General features: G+C 46.8%; 2 protein-coding genes across 3 annotated transcripts in view; both read right to left on the minus strand.

Moving 5' to 3' along the window:
- The window catches only part of phlpp1 (PH domain and leucine rich repeat protein phosphatase 1), a 41,211-nt gene extending 25,661 nt beyond the window's left edge, over nt 1-15,550 (minus strand). Inside the window, exon 1 of the mRNA XM_047589027.1 lies at nt 12,633-15,550. Coding sequence (XP_047444983.1) covers nt 12,633-14,256 — 1,624 coding nt within the window. The 5' untranslated portion in view covers nt 14,257-15,550. The remainder of the gene's footprint in view (nt 1-12,632) is intronic.
- Nucleotides 15,551-16,876: 1,326 nt separating this feature from the next.
- Nucleotides 16,877-21,806, minus strand: part of LOC125011226 (phosphatase and actin regulator 1-like) — a 44,893-nt gene continuing 39,963 nt past the window's right edge. For both annotated transcript variants that reach the window (XM_047590324.1, XM_047590323.1), the window contains exons 10-12: nt 20,765-20,905; nt 19,393-19,469; nt 16,877-19,297 (exon numbers count right to left, since the gene is read on the minus strand). In XM_047590324.1, the coding sequence (XP_047446280.1) occupies nt 19,282-19,297; nt 19,393-19,469; nt 20,765-20,905 (234 nt within the window). In that variant the 3' untranslated portion in view covers nt 16,877-19,281. The remainder of the gene's footprint in view (nt 19,298-19,392; nt 19,470-20,764; nt 20,906-21,806) is intronic.

Consider the following 21,806-nt stretch of genomic DNA (forward strand, 5'->3'; position numbering starts at 1 on the left):
AGCGCTCACCCTCGGCCCTGCAGCTCAGCACATGAGGGCACATAATCAGGCCCGCGCACGGGCAATGCGTGGCCAGCGACACGAAAGCGCAAGGCGGCAGCGGGAAGGCGAAATTAAAGCGGATCCGGGAACCCGGCAAACAATGCATGTCAACACTGAGATAGGATTTCGGCCTTGAGGTTTTTAAATGAGGTATGATGTTATATCAGCGGCGGTACGCTGTTGTACTTTAATAAAGTTGGGGTATTGCAACACGAAACGAAGTCTGACTTTTAATAAGGCCCGGCTTTTACTTCCTCTTAAGTGCTAAAAATGCTGGATCCTACTCTTCCCATAATGCACCTCACAGTCTCCATCAAATACTGAACCTCGATATGCATCGATCAGGCATAACATTATGACCACTATATTTCTAATATCGTGTAGGCCTCCTTTGTGCCTCCAAAACAGTAGTGGCTCATTCGAGAATGGAGATGGGCCTTCTGAGGGGGTCTGTTCATGTTGTTATTGGCATGGGGGTGGGGGTGCCTGGTCTGGTCTAGGTGGGTGGTGCTTGTCCAAGTAACGTCCACATGAATGGCAGGTCCAAAAGTTTCCCATTGTATTGTATTGTCACAAGTTTGTACTGTATAGTCAGTGTTATTCATAACACCTGTCGGTCATAATGCTGTGGCTGATCAGCGTGTGTCGGGCACTCAAACAATACGCGCAAAGAAACGCCAGATAATCTATTCCTGAAACTCAACCAGCTATTTTCCCATGCTGAATACTTATTAAGAATAAATGCCAAGCATCTGCCAGCTCCAGCTTCTCAAGTGGAAAGATTTCCTGATTATCCCCATTTTTTGTTTTTTTTGTTTTATTCAAATCTGTTAGGCTCTTTGATAGCTGATCAAGCGAACAACCAGCACAAAGACATTACCGTGGGCTGATGTGGGGGAAAAAAAAAAAAAAAACGTCAAATATTTCGTAGACCAATAATAGAAACCGGGGTTCATTGCCAGCCTTAACCCGGCAGAGGACAGTTTTTTAAAGATTTATCTGAGCCGCATAAAGAGGTTTCTCAGGCACACATATTATCTTATCGCTCAGGACACTGGTTGCTCATCAGCGGCATCACTGTGTCACTTCAGCCTCCGCATTCTGTCACTCAGCAGTCGCTAATGGCCCGTATACAGCAGCAGCCTGTCTCTGCAGCACTCCCGTACTGTCTTCATGAAGTGCAGCGCCTTATAGCGTGGGGGGTGGCGCTTAAAGAGCGCGAGAAAGCGAGGGGAGTGAGGCATTGTCATCTTAAGCACAGTACAATAACACCCTTGCAGACACAGAGGTTTAGGCTTACCCACCTAGCATTCAACCCCCCTGGGAAGCGCGTCGGGGGAGGGCGAAACGTGAGAGCCGGGGATGAAGGGAAAGCAGCGATAAGGAGCGGGCTGACAACACCAACCTCTGATACGGAGGCTAAAGAGGCAGGATGAGTGCGCTAATTGGTTAGGCTGTAGCGGCTTGATGTCGCGCGAAAGGTCAGGGTCGATTGTGCTGGAGTGCGCATGCATATTAGCTCGCAGGGACTCCCACCTGTTTGTCACTCTGGGCGTCCCTGTTCATTTGTACCACTACATTAATAATGCCTGTCACCGCTAGAGATGTACTGGGGACGTTTTACATTCAGACCTCCACCCGTCTCACTTCCTCTGTTGTTCCCCTTTTCATTACGGGCATTGCCCTTTTCGTAAGATCAGTCACGGTCAATGAAGCCGTTTGCCGTGTTTCTTCCAGAAACGCTGACACTACACAGCAACTAATACTCCAGATCGGGCCTTTAATGATGGCGCCAAGATTAGTTCGCACTCCGCAGATCAGCAAACCCCTCCAATAACACTAATTTCGCTTAATAATTGAGAGACGGCGACAACAGCCTGACTAACCGAGCCTGAAAGCCTGAAAGTGAGTCAATTAGAAAACGTAAAGCTCACAAAAGAGCCAAACTCTTGAATGTAATCGTAAATTCCAATCTGTGACAGGATGATTTGCTGATTTCTTTCGAAGAGTGTAAGTAACCCACTTCCTAATTTCAGTGGGCAGCGGGATGAACTGTAAAGACCCGTCAAAACCCGTCTTCCTCTTACATTATACGGCTGTGGTGTGTGTATGTGTGCGTGTGAAGATGTCAGCGAGGCATGATGTCACGATGAGTCAAACGCCGAAAGCGTAATGCGTGTGCGAAAGCAGCAGGGTTACATGTCTCGAGATCAAAGGCGGAAACATCAGACGTCAGTCCGACAAAGACGAACGTGATTGCGCCTTCTTTCATGCGCCGGAATAACACCGATGTTGAATTTGTTAACGTGATAACATGGGCTACTGAGCGAGCGCGCGCTGCTGCATTGTTACAGGTCTGGTGTTTTGAATATATGACACTGCGGCGATCGCAGTGAACAGATGTGACCTTACGTACACTGAGCATGTGCAGTCAATCAAAGAGTAGGCAGATCCCTGAGTAGAGAAAAGCAGCTTTAAGTGGGCGGCAGCCACATTTTAATAGATGCAGCACTAGAATAGCACTGGAGTGTGCGAGAGGCTGGATGAACACCAGAGCAATGCTGTACAATCGTAAGGAATCCGTGTACGTGATTGGTGGGACGAACGTTACGCTGGGCATGCTGACAGTTTCGCCCTGCTCGAGGCTCCTGCCCGAACTTGTTTTGCATCTAAACGCTGATGTGAAAGTATTCGGTATCCGAAACATACACTGGGCATCTGACGTGTTTTGACCATCATCTGCAAGAGGAAAATGTTGAAACTGTTCCAATTGAGCAAGAGCGCTGTATGCATATACACCGTACAAGAGAGGAAAAACCGGTCTGTAACAATGCATGCTGTTGGTTGCAGTTTTCCAACGAATCTGGGGTCTCATCCATCATGATGCATTATGCATGACGGCAGAGAGCCGTCTCCGCACGAGCAGCTTGTAGTGACAATGACAGAAAGTTTACCCCTGATTGATTAGCTTCTAATTGTCTATGAAAGACAGTCAAACCACTTTAAGTTTTCCCTCAGGGTGGGCCAGAGACACACAGATAAGTGCTTATCTTGTTACTGTACGCACACCTCTAACGCCATTCGTTATCAGAGGCTATAAGTGAGTCTCTCGTAGCTTAGCTAAATCTGGCAGCGGCCCACTGGGATGTTCTGGGTGTATTAAAGGCTGTCGTGGTGTGACATTTTTCCATTGGTGAAAATGGAAAATTATAAGTAACATAAATACAAGGGGAGGTGCACGAGCAGCAATAAAACAGTGTTGTCATTTCAAGCTAGCTTTTCTCCTGCATCAGTAATGCGTCGATGAATGAAGCTGTAGTTACAGCTATTCGGCTATTTTGTAATCCCGCAGAAGGAAGGACAAGCCACAGTAACAAGACACGAGATCTGTGGTTAAGGCGACCAGGCCAACTCTGACGCGGCCGCATGCTGACTATCTCGATCAAGAAATTGCGCTTGAACGCACCACGCTGATGGCACATGTTCCGCGTCTGCCTGAAAGGAAATCTGTCCGTATTCCTTATAGAAAAAGGGGGAAACCATAAGAGCTGCTTTTAGCTGAGACACTACGACGCTGGGTACAGAGGACTCCCCTCCTGACTCACGCCGATCAGCTACAGTTAATTCACTCGGATGAGATAAAGACGTGTAACAAGTACCAGGTAACGGCAGAATATGTCAAACTGGCCGGTACGGCTCCTAAACAGCTTTATCAGGTAGACATTGCACATTGACATCTCAGCCACTGGTGTTTGGGTACACCAATTGGCAAACTCAGCAACAGCATGGAAGCCGCATGATAACCTGCTAGATAAGCTATGCAATCTCGGCACGCAGTAGCAATAAATACTCCCTCGATGCTGGTGGTCAACATGTGCAGAGAAGCTTGGCTAAAGCCAAATCCTAGCCAGTGGGCTCTCTTTCCTTTTTTCCTGCTCAGCAAGATTTGCTTGCAAGTCGTTGTTGCACTTATTGTTTCATTGACTCCCTACCTGTCCTTCAACATATTTACTGAAAAGTTAGCTAATCGAAGATAGCATTGAGACGCAGGCTTACTATAAGATGCTACGGACCTGGGCTAGCTGTTAGCACGCTAACGTCGGTGGATGTCTCCACAACACCAAAGACAGTCGTTTTTGACATGACACATCTGTCACCCCTTACACCTTACGTTGATTATTTTAGTTATTTATTTCCTCGTTTAAAAGCTTTACAAAATGCCTCTTTAAGGCTACAACAAGTCCCACTGAGACAGAAAGAGGAGAGAGACACAAGAGGAAAGGGGGGCTAGAGAGAGCAAGAATTAATGGGCTGTGCGCTCCTGTCGATGCCGATGGACATATCCAGTGAATGAATGAGATTGTGATGTTGCTGCACATTCCCCTGGTCCCACGTGCTCACTTTTTCTCTTTCTTCTCACTCTCCCTCCTCCCTCCTTCCCTTTCCTTTTGTTTTGTTTAAAATTTAACAAGGTCTGGAACAGCGGAGGGCTGAAGCCGGCATCCGGGGTGTTTTGGCTCAGCCTCATGTCACATGCAGGGGCCATGTGAACAGAGTGGCACTGAGGGAGATGGGGGGGAGGAGGAGGAGGAGGAGGAGGGGAGGGGTGGTAGTGGTGGGGGTGCCTGGGTTGGGAGGGCGGGATAGTGAGAAAACTAAACCAGAGGGACTGGGAGGCTGCGCGGGGCAGAGCAGCGAGCAGAGGTGGCTAAGCGAGAGCGCGGCGTTTATGGGTTGCACCAACAAATGAAACCGGAACTGGAGACGGAATAAGTCCGGACAGGCACGAATGGGCTTGCGCAAGAGGAGAGGGACACGGTGAGGGGAAAGTGACAGGTAGCGCAGCTGGTGACGGCGCCGCTTTTTTCCAGGACCTGGATAATTATCAAACGGCACAGATAACAGCAAGAGACAAGCAAATTGCCACGTTAATGATTAGGGCCAGCTGCACGTGGAGCGCCGTCTCCTCAGTCTCTCTGGGATGACACTTAGCTTTCCTGCCTGGCACGTCTCAGACACGCGGCCATTATGTACACTGACCGGCCAGTTTGCCGAGCACACCGGTTTTAATTTAACGCAATCTGATGCAACAATCGAGCAAGCTCTATGGAGCCAGCCTGATATCGGTGGACGTGCTTTGCATTTGTTTTGCATTTGACAAAGCTGTTCAGATGGGAGGAAGCTATACACAAATCGATATTAAATGAAATAAAACAATGTTCTTAAAAGACACGTCTTGATACTTTAAACGAGATCTTTTTGGGGCTCACTTTCATATTGTATATTTGGTTGATAAAGGAAACCAATTAACAAGATTCAATGCTATATAATGCTTCCAGTCACCTACAGAATGCCAACATTCGCCTCCCTTTTTGTTTGTGTTTTTGATCTCCACCAACAACTGAGGAAACTATCAGTTTTTTTAGACGGTAAAGAATCTTCTGGTTTCACAGGGTGCAACACCCAAATCGTCTGTCTGCTGTTTGGTGACAAACAGATAGCACCCAGGTGGTGTTTTGTCTGAAAACAGTAATTTTACTTTAGAGCACGGTGACGGGATTCTGAAGGATATGCCGTCAGAATCAAAGCACGGTACCTGTGATTTGACCATTGTGCGTGGCTTTTTCCTTCCAGATCATTTTAAAGCCTTGGCCTTAAAACTCCAATGAGGAAGTATTGTTCTTTGTTTTGTTTTTTTTGAGAGATGAACTTTAAACTAGGTCACTTCATATCAACAACTCTGCCTCTTTCTATTGGAGCAGAGTCCATAGTAACAAGCTTGAAAACACACCTTATCTAGACGTGTCCAGATGACACAAACAAAGATTTGGGGACAGTTGGGTAACGCTTTGAATTCCATTCATTCTATTCACGCTGTTTGCCAAACAATCAATCTCTTTCTAGCCCTTTGTTTCCACAAGCCAGGAAGATGTCACTGTAAAAACAAAATATGAAACGGAGAGCTGACCCAAATCAAACTGATCCATGACATTTAGCAATTACACAGTAAATGTTAAAGACAAAGCATAACGCTGTCTCTGGAGACTCGCTCTGTAAAACGAATCAGCGAAAGCACCAGTGGAGTGGTGGCATTTAAAAATCTCCTGTCCAGGAATTGACACAGTTTTGTCCTGTACACTAGCAGGCGAGGAGGCCGCGTGTTCCCTAATCGGAATTTTTTGGGCCTCTTTAATGCTGAGAGTTGCAGATGTTGTCCGGTATTAGGCCGCGCTGCTGCTGATCAAAGCTGTGGATAGTGAGCCCCCGCTGGCCTGCCTCTAATCCCCTCATACATGTGGTCAGGACGGGGGCTGGTGCACAGCTAGGGGACAGTCAGACCACTCCGTGACCCTGCCGGAGGGAGGGAACCCTTTCGCTGCCTTCGCTGGCGTGCCTTTCGCCGTGTACCCTATCCCTCTGAGGTTTCTGGGGAGCGTTTGGCAAGGGCAGCCTGACAGACAGACAGACAGACAGACAGCCGAGAGGCCGTGCTTCTTCCGCGAGGGAGGAAAAGCCGCCGGCCTCAACCAGCCCCCTTTCCCAATAAGATGAGCAGGCTGGCAAACATATCAGCATGACATTGCTCAGCTTAGACTCAGCTGCTCCCCGCAAAGCAATGAGAATTTCAATTACAAACCCTCCTCGCTTCTTTTTTACTTATTTCCACGGGGGACATGAACTAATGCTGCGTTCCAGAACAGCGAGTCTGGAGAACACGCTGGCTAAGATACCAGTTGATAACAAAGCCTTACATTGTATTTTGTCTACATATAACAACATGCACACACCGCTAATAAGCTGTGTATTTCTTGAATGTTTGCTGCCATTGACGCACGGAGCAGCCATCTTGGATTCTGACGTTTGGGTTTCGCGATGTTTGTTTAACTTGGGTAGGAGTTCCAGTTGAACTTTACAATCCGGAACTCTAGAATTTCAGCTTCCCCATTAAGAAGAAACACACCTTCAACACAGTTACCAAAGCAAACACATCCATGCAGAACAAAAGCAGTGAAAATCTGCGCTTTGAAGTGCAACAGACCTGTAAAAAAAAAAAAAACACGTGAGCAGTTTTACCTTTTATTAATGCTCTTAAAAGACAACTGGGAGGGCGAAGCGGTAATTCCTGGAATGAAAAGCAATAAGCTCGGGGAGAGACGGAGATACGTGAAGATAGATGGAAACTGTCAGATGGTGTGAGGGAGGAGGAGATGCGAGAAAAGATAGCGAGAGGAGGATCGATCATGAGAGAAATTGAGAGAGGGAGGGCGATTCGGCGTGAGAGGAGGTGAGGGGAGGGCGGCGGTGGGATGTCAGCCAAGAAGGCAATCTATATTAGACAGAAAACAGTTCCCTTGGCTTTAACTGCTACAAGCTGACAGCGCCGTCCTCTCCATGTCTGCCTCAGAAGACGCACGTGAGACTCCTCAGAGACGCTACGCGCATCCAGCTAGATGTTGCGGTCGAACCGGCCCGCGCTTCGTCCGAGACGCGCTCCAGCACGTGCGGGCGGCATGTGAAGAGACGTGAAATACATAAACCTATTCTTTGAGTGGACGCCCAAAAACCTCAGCGAACGCTGACACATGCGTATTAGATTTGAGCTCTGGAACGTGTGAAATCTGGTTACACAATTACATAATGACTCAGCAGCGGGCCATTTAGAAAGACCATTAGCTGTCAAGAGAGGACATGGATGTGAGAAAGGATGTCGCTTCTGCGGCAGAGATCTTCCAGCAGCTTTCGTGTACATGGGAAGGCTGCGGTCTTTGCCGAGTTTTAAGCGCTTTTCATTGCAACTGGTAAATCCCTGATGGCCTCAAACACATCATCTGAACGACAGAATTCATTCAAACTCGAAGGGATCCTGTTGTCGGGATAATCGGTGACCGTTCATAAAAAAAAGAAAAAAAAAAAAGAAACAAGAAACAGACAAAGATTTCACAGACTGTTCTCCTTCTGCCTTTAAAAATGTTTTCATAGAAACGCGAGTGTGAATGTGGGAGCAATCTGGCGCGCTGACTGTACCAAAGAAGGGACGTGGCACAGACAAGACAGAGTGAGCGGTTCGCCGCTTAATAGCCACAGAGCCTGCCGGAGAAAGCTGGGAGCTTCATTAAGCCTTTAAACCCTTGCACAGTCCTTTAAGTCATCACGTCACCAGCCGCTGCCTCCTCGGAGAGGGCCCGAGGTAAGACCGGAAAGATACAGTCCCGAACTGAGCTTTCACAAAGCTTTTAGAGCGACGGAACCATCGCCGTCTTCTTAACGCGGTACAGCTGTCGATCAGCCAAAACAGCTTTAAAGTCAGCCTGACAGTATTTGGACAAAGATTTGATATATACCGTACGGGGCTATGAAATGTAGCGTTTCGGCGCAGTAACTTACAGCTGCATGTCTTAGCGTGATTTGTGTTGTGAGTTTTACCTACATTTTATTGTACATGTTGTCTTGTTTATATTGTATTATTGGATCTATTTTTTTTTTCATTCTTCGTTTTTTATGTTTTTGTAGTTTTATATTTGCATAGCGTGGTCGATGTGACGAACCCAATTTCCTCCAGGGAAAAATAAAGTATTTTGAACTCAAATGGTTTCTGGCATAATTCTCAAATATTATCTACAATTTGCTTTTCAGCAACAATCGACTGGACACCAACCACTAAAAACAGCTTAATTTTAATGTAGTTCCTGCCAAGTCATGTGAAAAATGTTGATTGGTGCTAAAAGGAAGTGCCTAATTTTACCCAAGTCCAACTGCCAGTCCCTCACAGAGCAGGTGAATAAAGAAAAATCATCTGGCGCTGTACTCAGCCTGTCATCCAAACACAATCAACAAATACACTGTATATTTGTCGCCTTTAGTTTCACTTTTTGTGTTTAGGAATGATCAGATTTAATGGAGAAGCAGGCAGCTCTTTTGACAAACACAAAAAAGTTACAAGTGGGATGTTGATGAAAGGTAAAAATAAGTGCAGTAATTCACCAAATAACTAAACCCCACTCTTCACTTTTAAGTCTCGATAGGAAGACGCTGATTCAGTTCTCAGAAATGCAATAATCTGTCATTCAACACGAGCTGTACAGTTGATGATAAAAAGAAAAGAAGAACAGCCGGACGCTATCCTTGGTCTTGGATCTAGATCCCAAAGCAATAAAGTGGTAAGTTATAGTCTGAATTTTGTAAATAAGCACCTCAATAACATCATTTTTGAGTTATTGCGTAGAAAACTTGACATTAAAATTGTGCAATTAAAAAAAACAGTATAAAGTTTTATTTTGAGAAGTACGGATAACTCTTTGGACTATTATTTGACAGAAGCATTTGTATAATTGCTCTTCTTTTTTCTTTTTCTTATACCATAAATGTGTAAAGCTATAAACATTTGTATAAGCAGGCAGATATTGCACTTGTGTTTTCTAAAACCATAGCCATTATCGCCATTATCGCTACTTTTATTAGTTCCGCGTGAACCGTTCTTCCTGCTACGTTCACCTCCTTGGCAGATGCCGACCACAACATGGGAATTACCTGAGAATTGGGTGCAGCGCGCTGAAACCGCTATCAAGCCTGACTTAGTTTCACAGGGGCTCAAGCTCAATAAACCTGCACGGAACCGAAAGCAATTAATACCTTGATAGTTTCTAGGCCAGTAGGTGCCAGTGATCATAAAGTTCGCTCATAAAGCACACCGAGTCTCAACGCCGCTCCGGATTTACGCGAAAACTGCTTTTCAAAACATTTCAACTTTAATGGGGCAAGATCGGAGCTCGCAAAAAGTGGCCGGTGTGAGTGCACAGACGAGGGTGTTTGCAAAGCTGAGTAGGCTAATGAATCTAAATAATTTAGTGTGCTGCTTTGGTTTAGTTAAGAACTCCGGGTCCTCTGCCTCCGGGGAAACCCTGTGCCAGGGCTCAGTGTGCCATTTCTTTTTAGTTTTGCGAGTCCGCAAACACGCCCTCCTAAGATGACAGCCATCCGAGAGTCATGAACGCAGCATCATTACTTGTTGTGACTGAGGATCTCGCCACCAGAGTGAAAGCCCTGTAACAGAGCAGTATTGGCCGGTACCCTATACTTCAACTGGATGGGCAATTAAACCATATAGAGAGTCAGTGCACAGCTAGGAAAAACACTCAAGTCCCTTGAGGAAGTGGACTTTTATTTAGAGCTGCGGCAAAGGAATGTGCTTGTATTGATTATATTAGCCTGTGTGATTTTTTATTATTATTATTTTTATTTTTTTTTTCTGCAAGTTCTTTTCCTTTGTAATGAAACTCTAATAAAGCTGGCCGGGCATTACAAGAGACTCCTGTGTGGGCAGCTCTGAAAGGATCACTCATCAGCTTGCCAAAGAGGACAGCGGCCCTTTGATCTGGGCAGCCTTCTGTACATGCGTGTGCGTGCGTGCGCGCGCTTGCATGTCTAGTAGGGCAAAGGGAGTCCTCTCATCTGGCCACTGCCGAGTTTGTGCGCACAGAGCGTAGCCCGACCCCTTCAAAGTCAAACCGCTCTCTGCATTGTCCGAATCATCTGGCGAGGCGCGCGGTGGTAACTCCTCGACTTAACAGTCCCCTCCTATCACCCTCCTGCTCGCCTGATCACGCAGGTCGCCGGGGCATGTCGTCTGTCACGCAAATTAAAGACACAGCGCGGCGACAAAGGCGCTTAATATCTAGGGCCAATAAAAATTGTATGGCGCTCTTGTTGAACAACAGAGCAATAAAAACCAGTTTAGATACTGAACTTCCCGTATCAAAGGCCACTCCGCGTGCACAGACATGCAGACAAAAAGGCCTTCAGAGCGACTGAGGTCTACAGATGTAGCAGCTGTGCCTGAGAGCGAGTCAGCTGAGGCTGGTCCTATCTCCGCTATCTACCCTCAACAACCATTCGAGTCAGCTCAACATGTGTCAGAGCTGTATTCTCTCATGAGTCCACCCCCCCCCCCGACCCAACCCCCTCGCTCCGCTTCCTTCTAGGCAGACGTGTCCGACATTCTGGAGGAGCCAGCGTACATTCCTCACATGCTTCCATCGCGTAAGGAAACGACGGAAGAGCGTGCCAGACATGTCACAAGGGCATTAGCACGGCTTTCTCTCTGCGGTGCGTGCATCTGTTTGTGCGTGTGTGTGTATGAGAGTGCTCTTCAATGTCCTTCTACATGTGGCTGAATGTGAATTAGTCCTCTTGAGCAGACTGCAGTCTGAGTGTTGAGTGGTGCTATTGGCTGTGGAGGGAGGGAGGGAGGGAGGGAGGGAGGAGGGGACGGCTGGAGGAGAGCTCAGGTGACCGCAGTTAAGCCGTCTCACATGGGACGTGGAGGCGGCCGTCGGAGTGGCATCTGGGTTTTCCTTTCGCCCGCCTGTAGCGGCCGCCGCTTGCTACCGGTTCATCTGCGACCGGCACAGGCTCGTGCAGAGATCTGCGCGTCTATTTTCTGCACGCATCATCCAGCCACATGAGCCCCGCCGCGCGCGGTTCCATTCGGCGTGCCATATGATGCCATCCAAATTAAATCATTCCGGAAACACCTCGAGCACAATAGTTTAGGAAGTGCATGAGACTGTAATGTCTCAGCTTCGCACTCGACGACCTCAAGAGGTTAGTTAGAATACTCTCTAGTTCAAGAGCCTCTTTGGACAGGAAACTACAGTGTGCGAGTCTCTCTTTTCCACACTTCAAACCCAATAGTGTCTCCTCAACTGTCCTCACTGGCCCCCTATTTTCACTTCCCACAGCAGCAACAGTAATAGCAGCAGCAGCAGCGAGGGAAGGCAGTGGCATGGCAAAGAAAGGGGCTTCCTGAGCTTTGGAGAAGCACGTTAACCCAGCTTGGCAGGCAGTTAGTTAGTGTGACAGTAGCTGTTCTGGATGCCAATAGCACAAGCACTGCGCCGCATCTCAATGACCAGAATTCACTGAGTCCACAGAGAGGGTTTATGGTCCTCCCAACCATACCGCACCCACCCCTATTCTCCATCCAACCACAAAGGCATTCAGTCTTTTCATTAGGATGATAATGGGGCAAAAGCCGGAAAGGGCCCCATGTCTGAGCACCATAAGTTGCGGCGATGGCTTTGTGGCAATGTCATGCGTGTCCATGGGAGCAAAGTGTGCAGCTACGGGCCAACTACGACAGTCATGATCGGAGGAAACCAAAGAAATGTATATTTTTTTTAAAAACTATACTGAAAACATATAGGACACAAGGTAGATGTGGAAAACCAGCAATAATCAACATCACTAAGAAGCAGGCTTCAATAATAAGACTTTCAAATGCTGTTGCATTCATCAACAAACGTCCTGTGCTGCACTCAGTTTAAGACACGAGCTCCATGAAAACAGTGCATTTGCGAAAAGGGAAAGAATTGAAGTGAATTGATTCATTAACACGATTTCATAACACTCATCTGCACGAATGCTCTCGTCTCATCCTGATACAGGTTAACAACCTGTTACGAGCGCTGCAGCACTGAAACGCTGAAATATGTAGTGTGCACCGAAAAGGAGGCCTCAACAAGTCTCAGGATGAGCATAAACATGGATTATGATGAGACGTTATTTAATTCGGAACGCATCGTTTCATTTACCTGCATAAAAGCGTAACAGGGAGCCAATTTCCGTGTTAAGCCCTTCCTCTTGAACTCTCCACGGGTCCTTAAATCCAAGCTTAAAGAGAAAGTCATTCTGGATCTGCAGAGGCCTCTCATCTGGGCTAAGCCTCCTGACAGCTTCACCGTGCAGTTGAACATACAGTGTGGGGCCGGAGTCACAGGAATCTCCGTTGTGATGCGCTGTCGGCCCCGACTTCACACCACCTTGACCACACTCTGGATCTTGGGTGTCAGGTGTGTTACCTGTGGAACAGGCTCTTGTCAATGAGCCGGCACTGCTGCTGGGTGGCAGGCTGCCCAGGCCGTGCGGGCTGAGTCTGCTGTCCGGCCCCATGTTGTTTGTCATGTCGTTTAAATGTCCCACGCTGCACTGCTTGTAGCTGGCAGTGACAGCAGTGATGCCATTGGCGTGGTCCATGCCTGCGCCGGACGTGGGACAGTCGAGCTCCAGCTCGTCCGAGGAGCTGCCATATATGTCGTGGCCCTCCGTGGCACTGTCAAACGAGGGGCTGAGGATGGACGCCTCTGTCCCCAGGATCATGTCGTCGCTGAGGGAGTCCCTGTGCTCGCTGAGCCGGGCCCCCGAGCTAAGGTCATCAAATGCACTGCTCTCCACATCTGAGCCTGAGTTTAATCCATAGCTGTCCGCGCCGTTCCTGTGCTCTGAGTCGTCGTCGTTGGGGGTATCCATGTTGGAGTTGGAGTTTAAGTCTGACAGTGAACAGGTTATGTTGTCTTGGGACTCTGATTCCGAGGTGAAAAGTTTCCCGTCAATGTCCTGTTGCTTTTCCCTGTCACCTGCGTTCTCCATGAGCAACAGTCTCAGCCGGTCGGTGGTCGGATTGCTCAGTAATTCTGTGGATTCCAGGGGAGTCAGGTGGCTGCACTTTATACTCGAGTCCTCTTTCACCTGGCGTTGATTATCATCATAGTCGTACTTCACATTGCAGTTGCCATTTTGGTCAGTTTTGGAGCTGTCTTTACAAAAAATGCGCATGACGGAGCCCGACTTGCTGCAGAGTTTACTCAGTCGGTGCGCCACCTCGCCGGCTGTGGTGTCCATAGTGCAAAGGACCGGCCTGGGATATGAGGGCGTCAGTCTGTCGTGGACGTGTATGGAGCCCCGGTGGAGATCCGCTCTCACCCACTCGCGATCGGCGGGCTGCAGCTGCATGTTCTGCCGGTGCTTCAGCAGGGTCTTCCTGTCCAGGCTCCGAGTATGCAAAGACGCAGAGGACAGGGCCGAGTTCATCTTCGCGCCGCAGGCGGCGGTGACAGCTGAGGCGGCGGTGGTGGCTGCAGCTGCGGCGGAGAGGTTCCTCTTCAAGCGCCTCCGTCTCAACAGGAGAGAGCTGGAGTTGCTGGACGAGCCCCGGCCATTAGACGCCGCGGCTCGGTTTGACGCACTCGACCCCGCTGTGGAGGCGGAATGAGAGAGGCTATTCCCGTTCTTTGCCTCTACGCGGGAGGGTGCCAAATGTCCACCGCCATCATCCGCCGGAGTCCCCCGGGCGACAGACAGTCCGCTGGGCTTCTTCATTAACTTGGTCGCGCCTCCATCCGACGCGCCATCCTCCGCGACAGCCTGCACACTTTCCATCCCCGCCAATGAAAAGTCCCCCACTCTAAATAAATAACGGTGCGCACTTGGTTTCGCCTAAAACCTCTACATTTAAAAGCCCGACTGCGTGCCCACCGCGGTGTAAATGTCCGCCAACTGGGCGGTGTTGCCGAGTTATCCTGCGAGTAGTCATTCACTTCTCGCCTCCCTTTCCATGTCGGAGTCTCCTCCACTGCTCCAGAAAAAACATTTTACTGATTACATTCGCTGGGAAGAGGCTGGGCGCGCGGGGACAGATCAGGGCGGAGACGTGACTGTGCGTCCCATTTAGACCAGAATACAGCGCTGGAATATGAAATGAACGTCGGCCGACCTCCTACGCAAATGCTGGCTGATATATATTCATGAGGAGGACACAAGATGGGGTCGCTAACAACAACGCGGTGGATTGTGGGAAGCGTATTGCGCCGGCGCGAGATCCGGAGTCGCCGCCGCCAGGAAGGAGCGGCGTCTTAACTACACTTCCCAAGGGGCTTCGCGGGAGATTCAGTCGAGTGAGGCGGCGAACAGATGAGAGGCGTAAACATAGCTCCTATAAAATGTGTGGCGTTCTCTTGCGAAGCGCGTCCTCCGCCTGGTGTTGTGTTATCTCTGCTGCTCCGCTCGAACAGCGGGGAAGACAGTCACAGAGATAAATGAACCAACACGCAGCTAAAAAAAAAAAAAAAAGCGAGATGCCGGCGTCAACTGTTGCGTAGCCATGTGAGAAAACTTTCAGCAGCCCCAGTTAACAGCACACGTTGCGGTTAATGTAATGTCTCCCCCCCACCTCCCAAATTCCGTTGCGTTCGTAAAATAAAGCTTCTTCACAGGTCTAATTATTTTAGACTAGTGGTGACGAGGCAAATAACTTCGGCACCATCTCATCGGGACGCCATTTCACAAGGTTCGGCGTACGTGCTTTTATTCTATTGTATTTCTCGCCATCTAGTGGAGCAAACCGCAAATGTGTGTTTTTTTTTTTCTATTTATTTTGTTTTGGCCGCGACCCCGTGCAAGAGGAAGAACAGCGGTTTCATGTTTATTCAGGTCACACTTTCTGGTTATGCGAATTGTTGCTGCCACCGTCATCGTCTAAAAACGCTGACAGGAATAATAATAATAATAGAAAAATAAAGTTTAAAATAAGTATTTTTGAGGTGAACTCCAGAACATTTGCAATTTAACATGGGCCTTCTGAGGGCGACCTGTGGTGTCTGGCCACAGACTGTTTGTTAGTGGGGACCTTTGGGTCCCATGGGTTGAGGGGATCAGTTTGGGATCTAGTGAATTTGTGCGGTTCTTTGTGTTCTCTGAGTTGTTCCAAGGCTGGTTTTGTGTCTGTGTCAGGCTGCATCCTGCTGGGGATGTCTGCTGCCATCAAGGAGTGTCATTGCTATGGGGTGGGGTGCCTGGTCTGGTCTCAGTGGGTGGCACATGTCTAAGTAACATCCATGCATATGCCAGGTCCAAACGTTTCCCAGCAGAATATTGTATTGTCATGAGATGTTATATGTTGTTTATTTCACCTGTCAGCGGTTTTAATGTTATGGCTGATTAGTGTATGTCAGTGTGAAAATAGTAGGACTTATGTCACAGCTCATACGTACATGAAAAAGACCCACAGCTTTATGGTTTGGGTTCAAGTTCAGTCTTGAGAGCTGCTGCAGCCTCCTGCAAACCGGCTACTTTTCACCATTAAACGCATGAATGTTGTGTGACATATTGTGTTTCTTTTTCTTTCTTTTTTTTAATAATCTAAATGGTTCATCGTTTGTTGTCATGTGTTTTTCACTCATTTTAAAATGGGACAACTGGTCCAACCTATAATAGAGCATGTGGCATTAGGTATTCATAGGGAATTCCCACCTGTTTCAAGCCTGACTGGTCATCATCCTAATTGAAACCCAGGCCCCTATAAATATGGATTGCAGTATACACACTGTTACAAAAACTTAAAAGCACGCTTTTTGACCAGAGTACATCACCAGTCAATTAAACGTCTGGGATATTGATCTCGTCCGTTAAGCAGCAAAGGGGGTTGTTAATCAGTTTCAGTTGGTTTGGTGTTAATGTTGACAACAGAGAGGGAAACAATGAGATTAAAAACAGGAATTGTTTTATAGGTGGAGGCCACATCAATACGTGCCATAGATAGAAGATTTGCTTCATCTCCCAGCATAGTCTTAAGAGCATGGAGGAGACCCATCAGCAGCACCTGTATCTGCTCCTTTGCGCACAGAAGAACAGGATGAGCACTGCCAGAGCCATGCAAAACGACCTCCAGCAGGCCACAGGTGTGAATGACTCTGACCAAACAATCAGAAACAAACTTCATGAGGGTGGCCTGAAGGCCTGACGTCCTCCAGCGGGCTAGTTAGCTCACTGCCCACTGCTGTGGAGCTCAATTTACATTGACAGGTCCACTATTGTGCTTTACACAGATGAGAGCAGTTTCACCCAGAGCACATGGAAACGGACGTGAAAGGGTCCGGAAAGGCCTCGGAGAATGTTCAGCATGACCGCTTTGATCGTTTTCAATTCCATCAAACGATGCGTTCCCAATGCATTACCAAGTCCAAGAAAAAGGTACGGCAAATAATAACACAGACAGTGCAAATGCATTCAGAAATGGAATTTAATTGGCATGATGTATCCTTTACATGGCATTTTCAGAAATGAAAAACAATGGCCGCTTTCAGATTTGTTCAGTCGCTCCGCCGGCATGTAAAAGGAAACAGATTATTGCTGAATTCATGTTCCTTGATTCCAGCAACATGGAAAACCTCATGCTCAGCCCACTGGCTCAGGTTGTTAGTTAAGGAGCTGAAAATGGGTTGTATTCGTAGAAATTCATTCTTATTATGCGCTATCGGACTGAACCATTTGGATGGAAAAGAGAAAAAAAAAGTACAAAAAAAGTGAGATGCCTGAATTATAAAGAACTCAAAAAATCTCTTATGACAAAGTAGCTGTGATGAGGTGACCCAATGAAATTAAGATTTTTTTTTTGAAAGATAGGGCAATGTGACAAAAGAATGACTTGTGTACAGATTTCGATGAGAAACTAACAGAAAACACTAACGAAAAATAAAAGCTATTATTTCACATACGAACCATGCAGTGCAAAAACTATTTTTATGTCGTCACTTCCCAGTTAGTTTAACTGGGTCATCTATCACGGATCAAGACCTTGAATATAAGAGAGAACATATGTTCCTTTGCAGATTTCAGTAGGCGGCCAACAGCCTTTTCAACCCTGCTGCCATTTCATCACCCGGCAGGAATTCCATATTGCAGCTTTAAAAGTAAGTAAAAAATAATAAAAAATATTCTGTGCACGTAAAGCTCATGAGCACTGGAATACTGGTGTAGGATCAATATCATTAAAGTGTAAAGACAAACCGGTTACAGCTCAGAAAACCAACCATATTTTACACATGTGGACCCTAACCCCCGAAAACAACGACCGTCGTAAAGCCAAACTCTTAACAGTGCAAAGAATTTAAGCGATAGGGAATATTTAAAAATCCTGACTCAGTGAGCGAACTAAATCAGCGCTCGTCTGTTTCAAACCTTGTCTGTCCATAAAGCTGTCAAAGAGGCAGATTTCTTTGGGTGGCTCAGTCAAGAAAAATGCTGTCCTCCACAATAAAGCCTTTCTAAAAGTAACATATAAAAGAAAACTTAAAACCCTGAAGTGCAGGCATAGTGTATATGCACAGTAAAAAACAACGGTGGGAGGGGAGGGGGGTTACACCTGCAGTTTTAACATTTTCCCTACAAACGATGGGTATTGCTTCGTCAAAAGCTCGAGTGACACAAGTATAAAAGTAAAGTGTATCATACAATGCACGTTATGAGCGAAGATCATTTAACACACTGCTGCGAACAAAAAAAATAAAAACAGAGAGCGATGTTCACCTCTTGATGTTCAGTTTCAAAAACAAAAAAAAAAATTCAAATCGCTGAGATGAATACAAACACAGAAATCAACTGCTCGTGATCCAAGTGCCTCTATTTAAAAACAATTAAACCTGACAAAAAATATATATATAGAAATCGTTTGCACTGGAACCAGAATGTAATCTACCAGCTGCAATTTTTTTTGTGTTTGTTTGTTTTTTTTTACATTAAATTTCTAAGACTGTGACATGAATAAAACTCGGTTCAAGCGGGATTCTTCTTTAAATGTGACTTTTTCTTCTTCGATATGAACAAAATGTACATTTGGAGAGAGCGCAGGCTTCAGCCGAAAACCCTCAGATTCACAGTTAGCAATTAGATGTCGGTACAGTGAGAATTGCACATGATGAAGTCAGACTACACAGTAATGACACTGAGAGAACCCTAGGGGGTGCTATAAGTCTAGGAGAAGCAGAAGGGGAAAAAAAAAATATTGCACATGATTCTAATGTTGGGACGCCTCCTTCTTTCCTGTGTGTCTTTCTCAGACGTTTCAGAGGTCCCGGCAGATGCGACAAAGGTGGGTCCTCCGCCGACGCAGTGGACAGAACATTCGACCCTGCATCTTTCGCACAGAGTTGTCCATTTAGGGCTGTGGGAGTCCGGAACGTAATCAAGAAGTGGGGTAACAACATGTCCACTGAGACGAGTCTAATGGTGTTATTGAAGAACCAAAATACAGTCGCCCTCTGGGCAGGTGTCGCAGCTGCAAACCAAAAAAAAAAAAAAAAAAAAAAAAAGATAATAATTCTTCCGCCGTCGCCGCAGAGCTGAGCGCCTGCCTGAGAGCCCAGCAGAGAGATTTTAGGAGACAGTCGAGCAAATTCCACAGAGGGGCGATGTGAATCAACTGGAGTCATTATGTGCTACTACAGTGGATGGAGTAGTGGGTGTCTGCATCTTGTGGCGTAGTACCGACTCAGTTGTGTGGGTCTTGAAAAGGCATTTCAGAAGACATGGCCTTGTCGTAGAAACGGGCACCATTTTACTGTCCAGCACTTAAGGTTCTCAGTGGAGGAGAGCGCCGGTTCCGGCACTGCCCTAGACAGTGATGGTCTACTATGGTCTGTGAAACCTAGAAATGCAAACATGATAAATCAGTTAGTGCACCCTGGACACCCTGTGCAGGGCGTGAAAAGCTGCATGCGAGCCGACCGCTGTGCACATTACCTGGTTAAATGGCGACTCGACTCGTGCACCTCCATCTCGTTGCTCTTGAAGTCGTTCAGCTCCTTCCTTATAGCTGCCTGCAGAGGACAAATGTGAAGGGAGATTGAGGAAAAGCTGCGAAGGTTTAGCACACAAACCAGAGCCTCCGAGCGCAGACTGTACCTCCTTTTAGTATGCTTCATGCATTATTTACGCTCATCTCAAGGCCATGAATGGCTCTGCTGAATTCTCTCCTCGCATCACCAGAGCCTTCAGTTTTGCCTCAAGAGACCTCAGCCCTAACTTACAGTGCTAAGCAGCCTCTTGTCGGGTCTATTTTGTGTTTTTTTTGACGACAATGAAGCGTTGGGTTAATACGTCGCGATTTAAAACACACACAAAACCCGTTTTGGCTTTGAGCGAGGCGAGTTTATTTTTAGAACATCAAAGCCTTATTTAGGTGGATCAGAAGCTGAAAATAGCACAGGTTTTCAGTGTGGAAAATCATAGCATTATTGGAAATGAAGCCTGCGGTGCTCTGACTATTTCACCAAGCGACACCGTGGTGTAATCGCACATGCAGGCCTGAAACCACCATTTCTTTTTAAAATCGTCTCTTTTTCGGCCCTTTTTTTTTCTAACTCAATCTGCTTCTTATTCACGTAGTTAAACACACTCATATCTTAGAATATGCCCAAAGAGTCACTGTGTCCTAGCTGAAACACGGGAGCAGTAAAGGGCTCCAGGGCATAGAAGTATTTTTCTTTTTTCTCTTTTAATAACTAAAACGTAACGCGTGACATCACCGCAGTCAGGTGATGTCATTGCCTTAGCGATTCATCATGACTCAAGGGGACGTCTCCACCCTCGGGGAGGATGCTTCTATGAACGCAGAACAAACACAATTCAAATTTGTGCTGGATGCTAAAAGGAAAAAAAAAATCTGATCGTCAGCAGAGCTGCAATGTGGCTGGAGGGGGATGGGGGGGGGTTCTTGAGGCACACTGCTTATCCAATTACTCCCTTATGTAAAGGGGGTTGTTGCGTAATCAAAACGCTGACTCTCTGTGCGGTCCTCAGGTGTGACCCGGAGGGGTCAGAGGAATGCATCATCAAAGGAAAGACGGCAGAGTATCTGCTCAGCAAAAACCTAGACTTCATTAAAAAAAGTCGTAAGGAGATCGTAAGCAGAGCTCATTGGACACGGAGCATCAGGACAGCTTCAGGGTGTTTACCCACACAGGGAAAGATGAGCGGCTGAGGTAGAGCTTGCCATAACCAGAGAGGAGGAAAACATATTTCTACCATTACTATCATATGAAGCGCAAAGGCGTGCTCCAAGGTGTTCTAAAGGTAGCTGTTTAACTCTAAGATCAGTTTAAGTAATACTGGCCTTGTCAGCTGCTGTGAGGCGGGTCCAAGGCTTATCTGCCCGTCTGTCATAGTCCTGGGCGTCAGACACCTCCACATAGTCACTGAATCGGATGAGGATTTTGGCCTGTCTCAGCTCCTCCACAGTGGGCCTCTGGCTCAGCTGGAACAAGAAGAGGAAACGGCGAAGATTGTTCAAAGGCTCTGCAGCAGCCTCCCTGTGCTCTGGCTCTGACAGAAAGCCTCACACATTCACTATTACTTGGGTGCATCGGAGAGAAGTGCGTTAGCTTCAGCATTCCAGTGGCCTCTTCACTGGATGATGTCATTATTGTTAAACAGGCATTCTTAGATTGCACTTATGATCCTGAATATTCTGGAAACTATTTAACACAACTAAACATGCTGAGATCAGATTGTTTTGACTGTATTTGTGCGAACATATTCTCCTTATATGTGACATTTCAGGTGAAGTGGTGCGCTCCCCTGTCCTGTTCTGTTATCATTTCTACTGGAATGGGTAGTATGGACATAATTGTTTAAACTTTCTGCATCCATCCATTTTTTTGTTCTTAGATGACTAATGCAGTAATTAATATATGTGACGGAAATTTGCTTTTGCACATAAACAGATAATTAAAAAACAACAACAAAAAAACAGATTGTTAAAGCTGGCTGGGAGAAATGGACTTATTTCAGATATCAGTATCTGCTTCTAAACTCAGGTTTATTTTTCACCTTTAAAATGACAAACTTTCGATTCTAAATAGATGATAAAACACAAACTGAGACCCTGAAAATCACAGGGCTTCAAAAAGTCTCCGAAAGACTTCCAACAGCGGCGGGATTATTGTTTTCGAGGCGCGAGTCTGCAGGTGAGCAGAAAGTGTTGCACTTTAATTGACGGTGTTGGGAACATGCTCAGCACCTCCCCGCGGGGTCAAAGGATTTGGCAGCCAACGCACTGAAAAGGACCAAGGGCAACGAGGGCATCGGAGTCTCCTGGGGTGAACCCGAGAAGTACAATACCCCGCCTGCAACGCGCTGGATTACACTTCCACAAC

The sequence above is a fragment of the Mugil cephalus genome, chromosome 7 (assembly GCF_022458985.1).
Source record: "Mugil cephalus isolate CIBA_MC_2020 chromosome 7, CIBA_Mcephalus_1.1, whole genome shotgun sequence".
Classification (NCBI taxonomy): domain Eukaryota; kingdom Metazoa; phylum Chordata; class Actinopteri; order Mugiliformes; family Mugilidae; genus Mugil; species Mugil cephalus.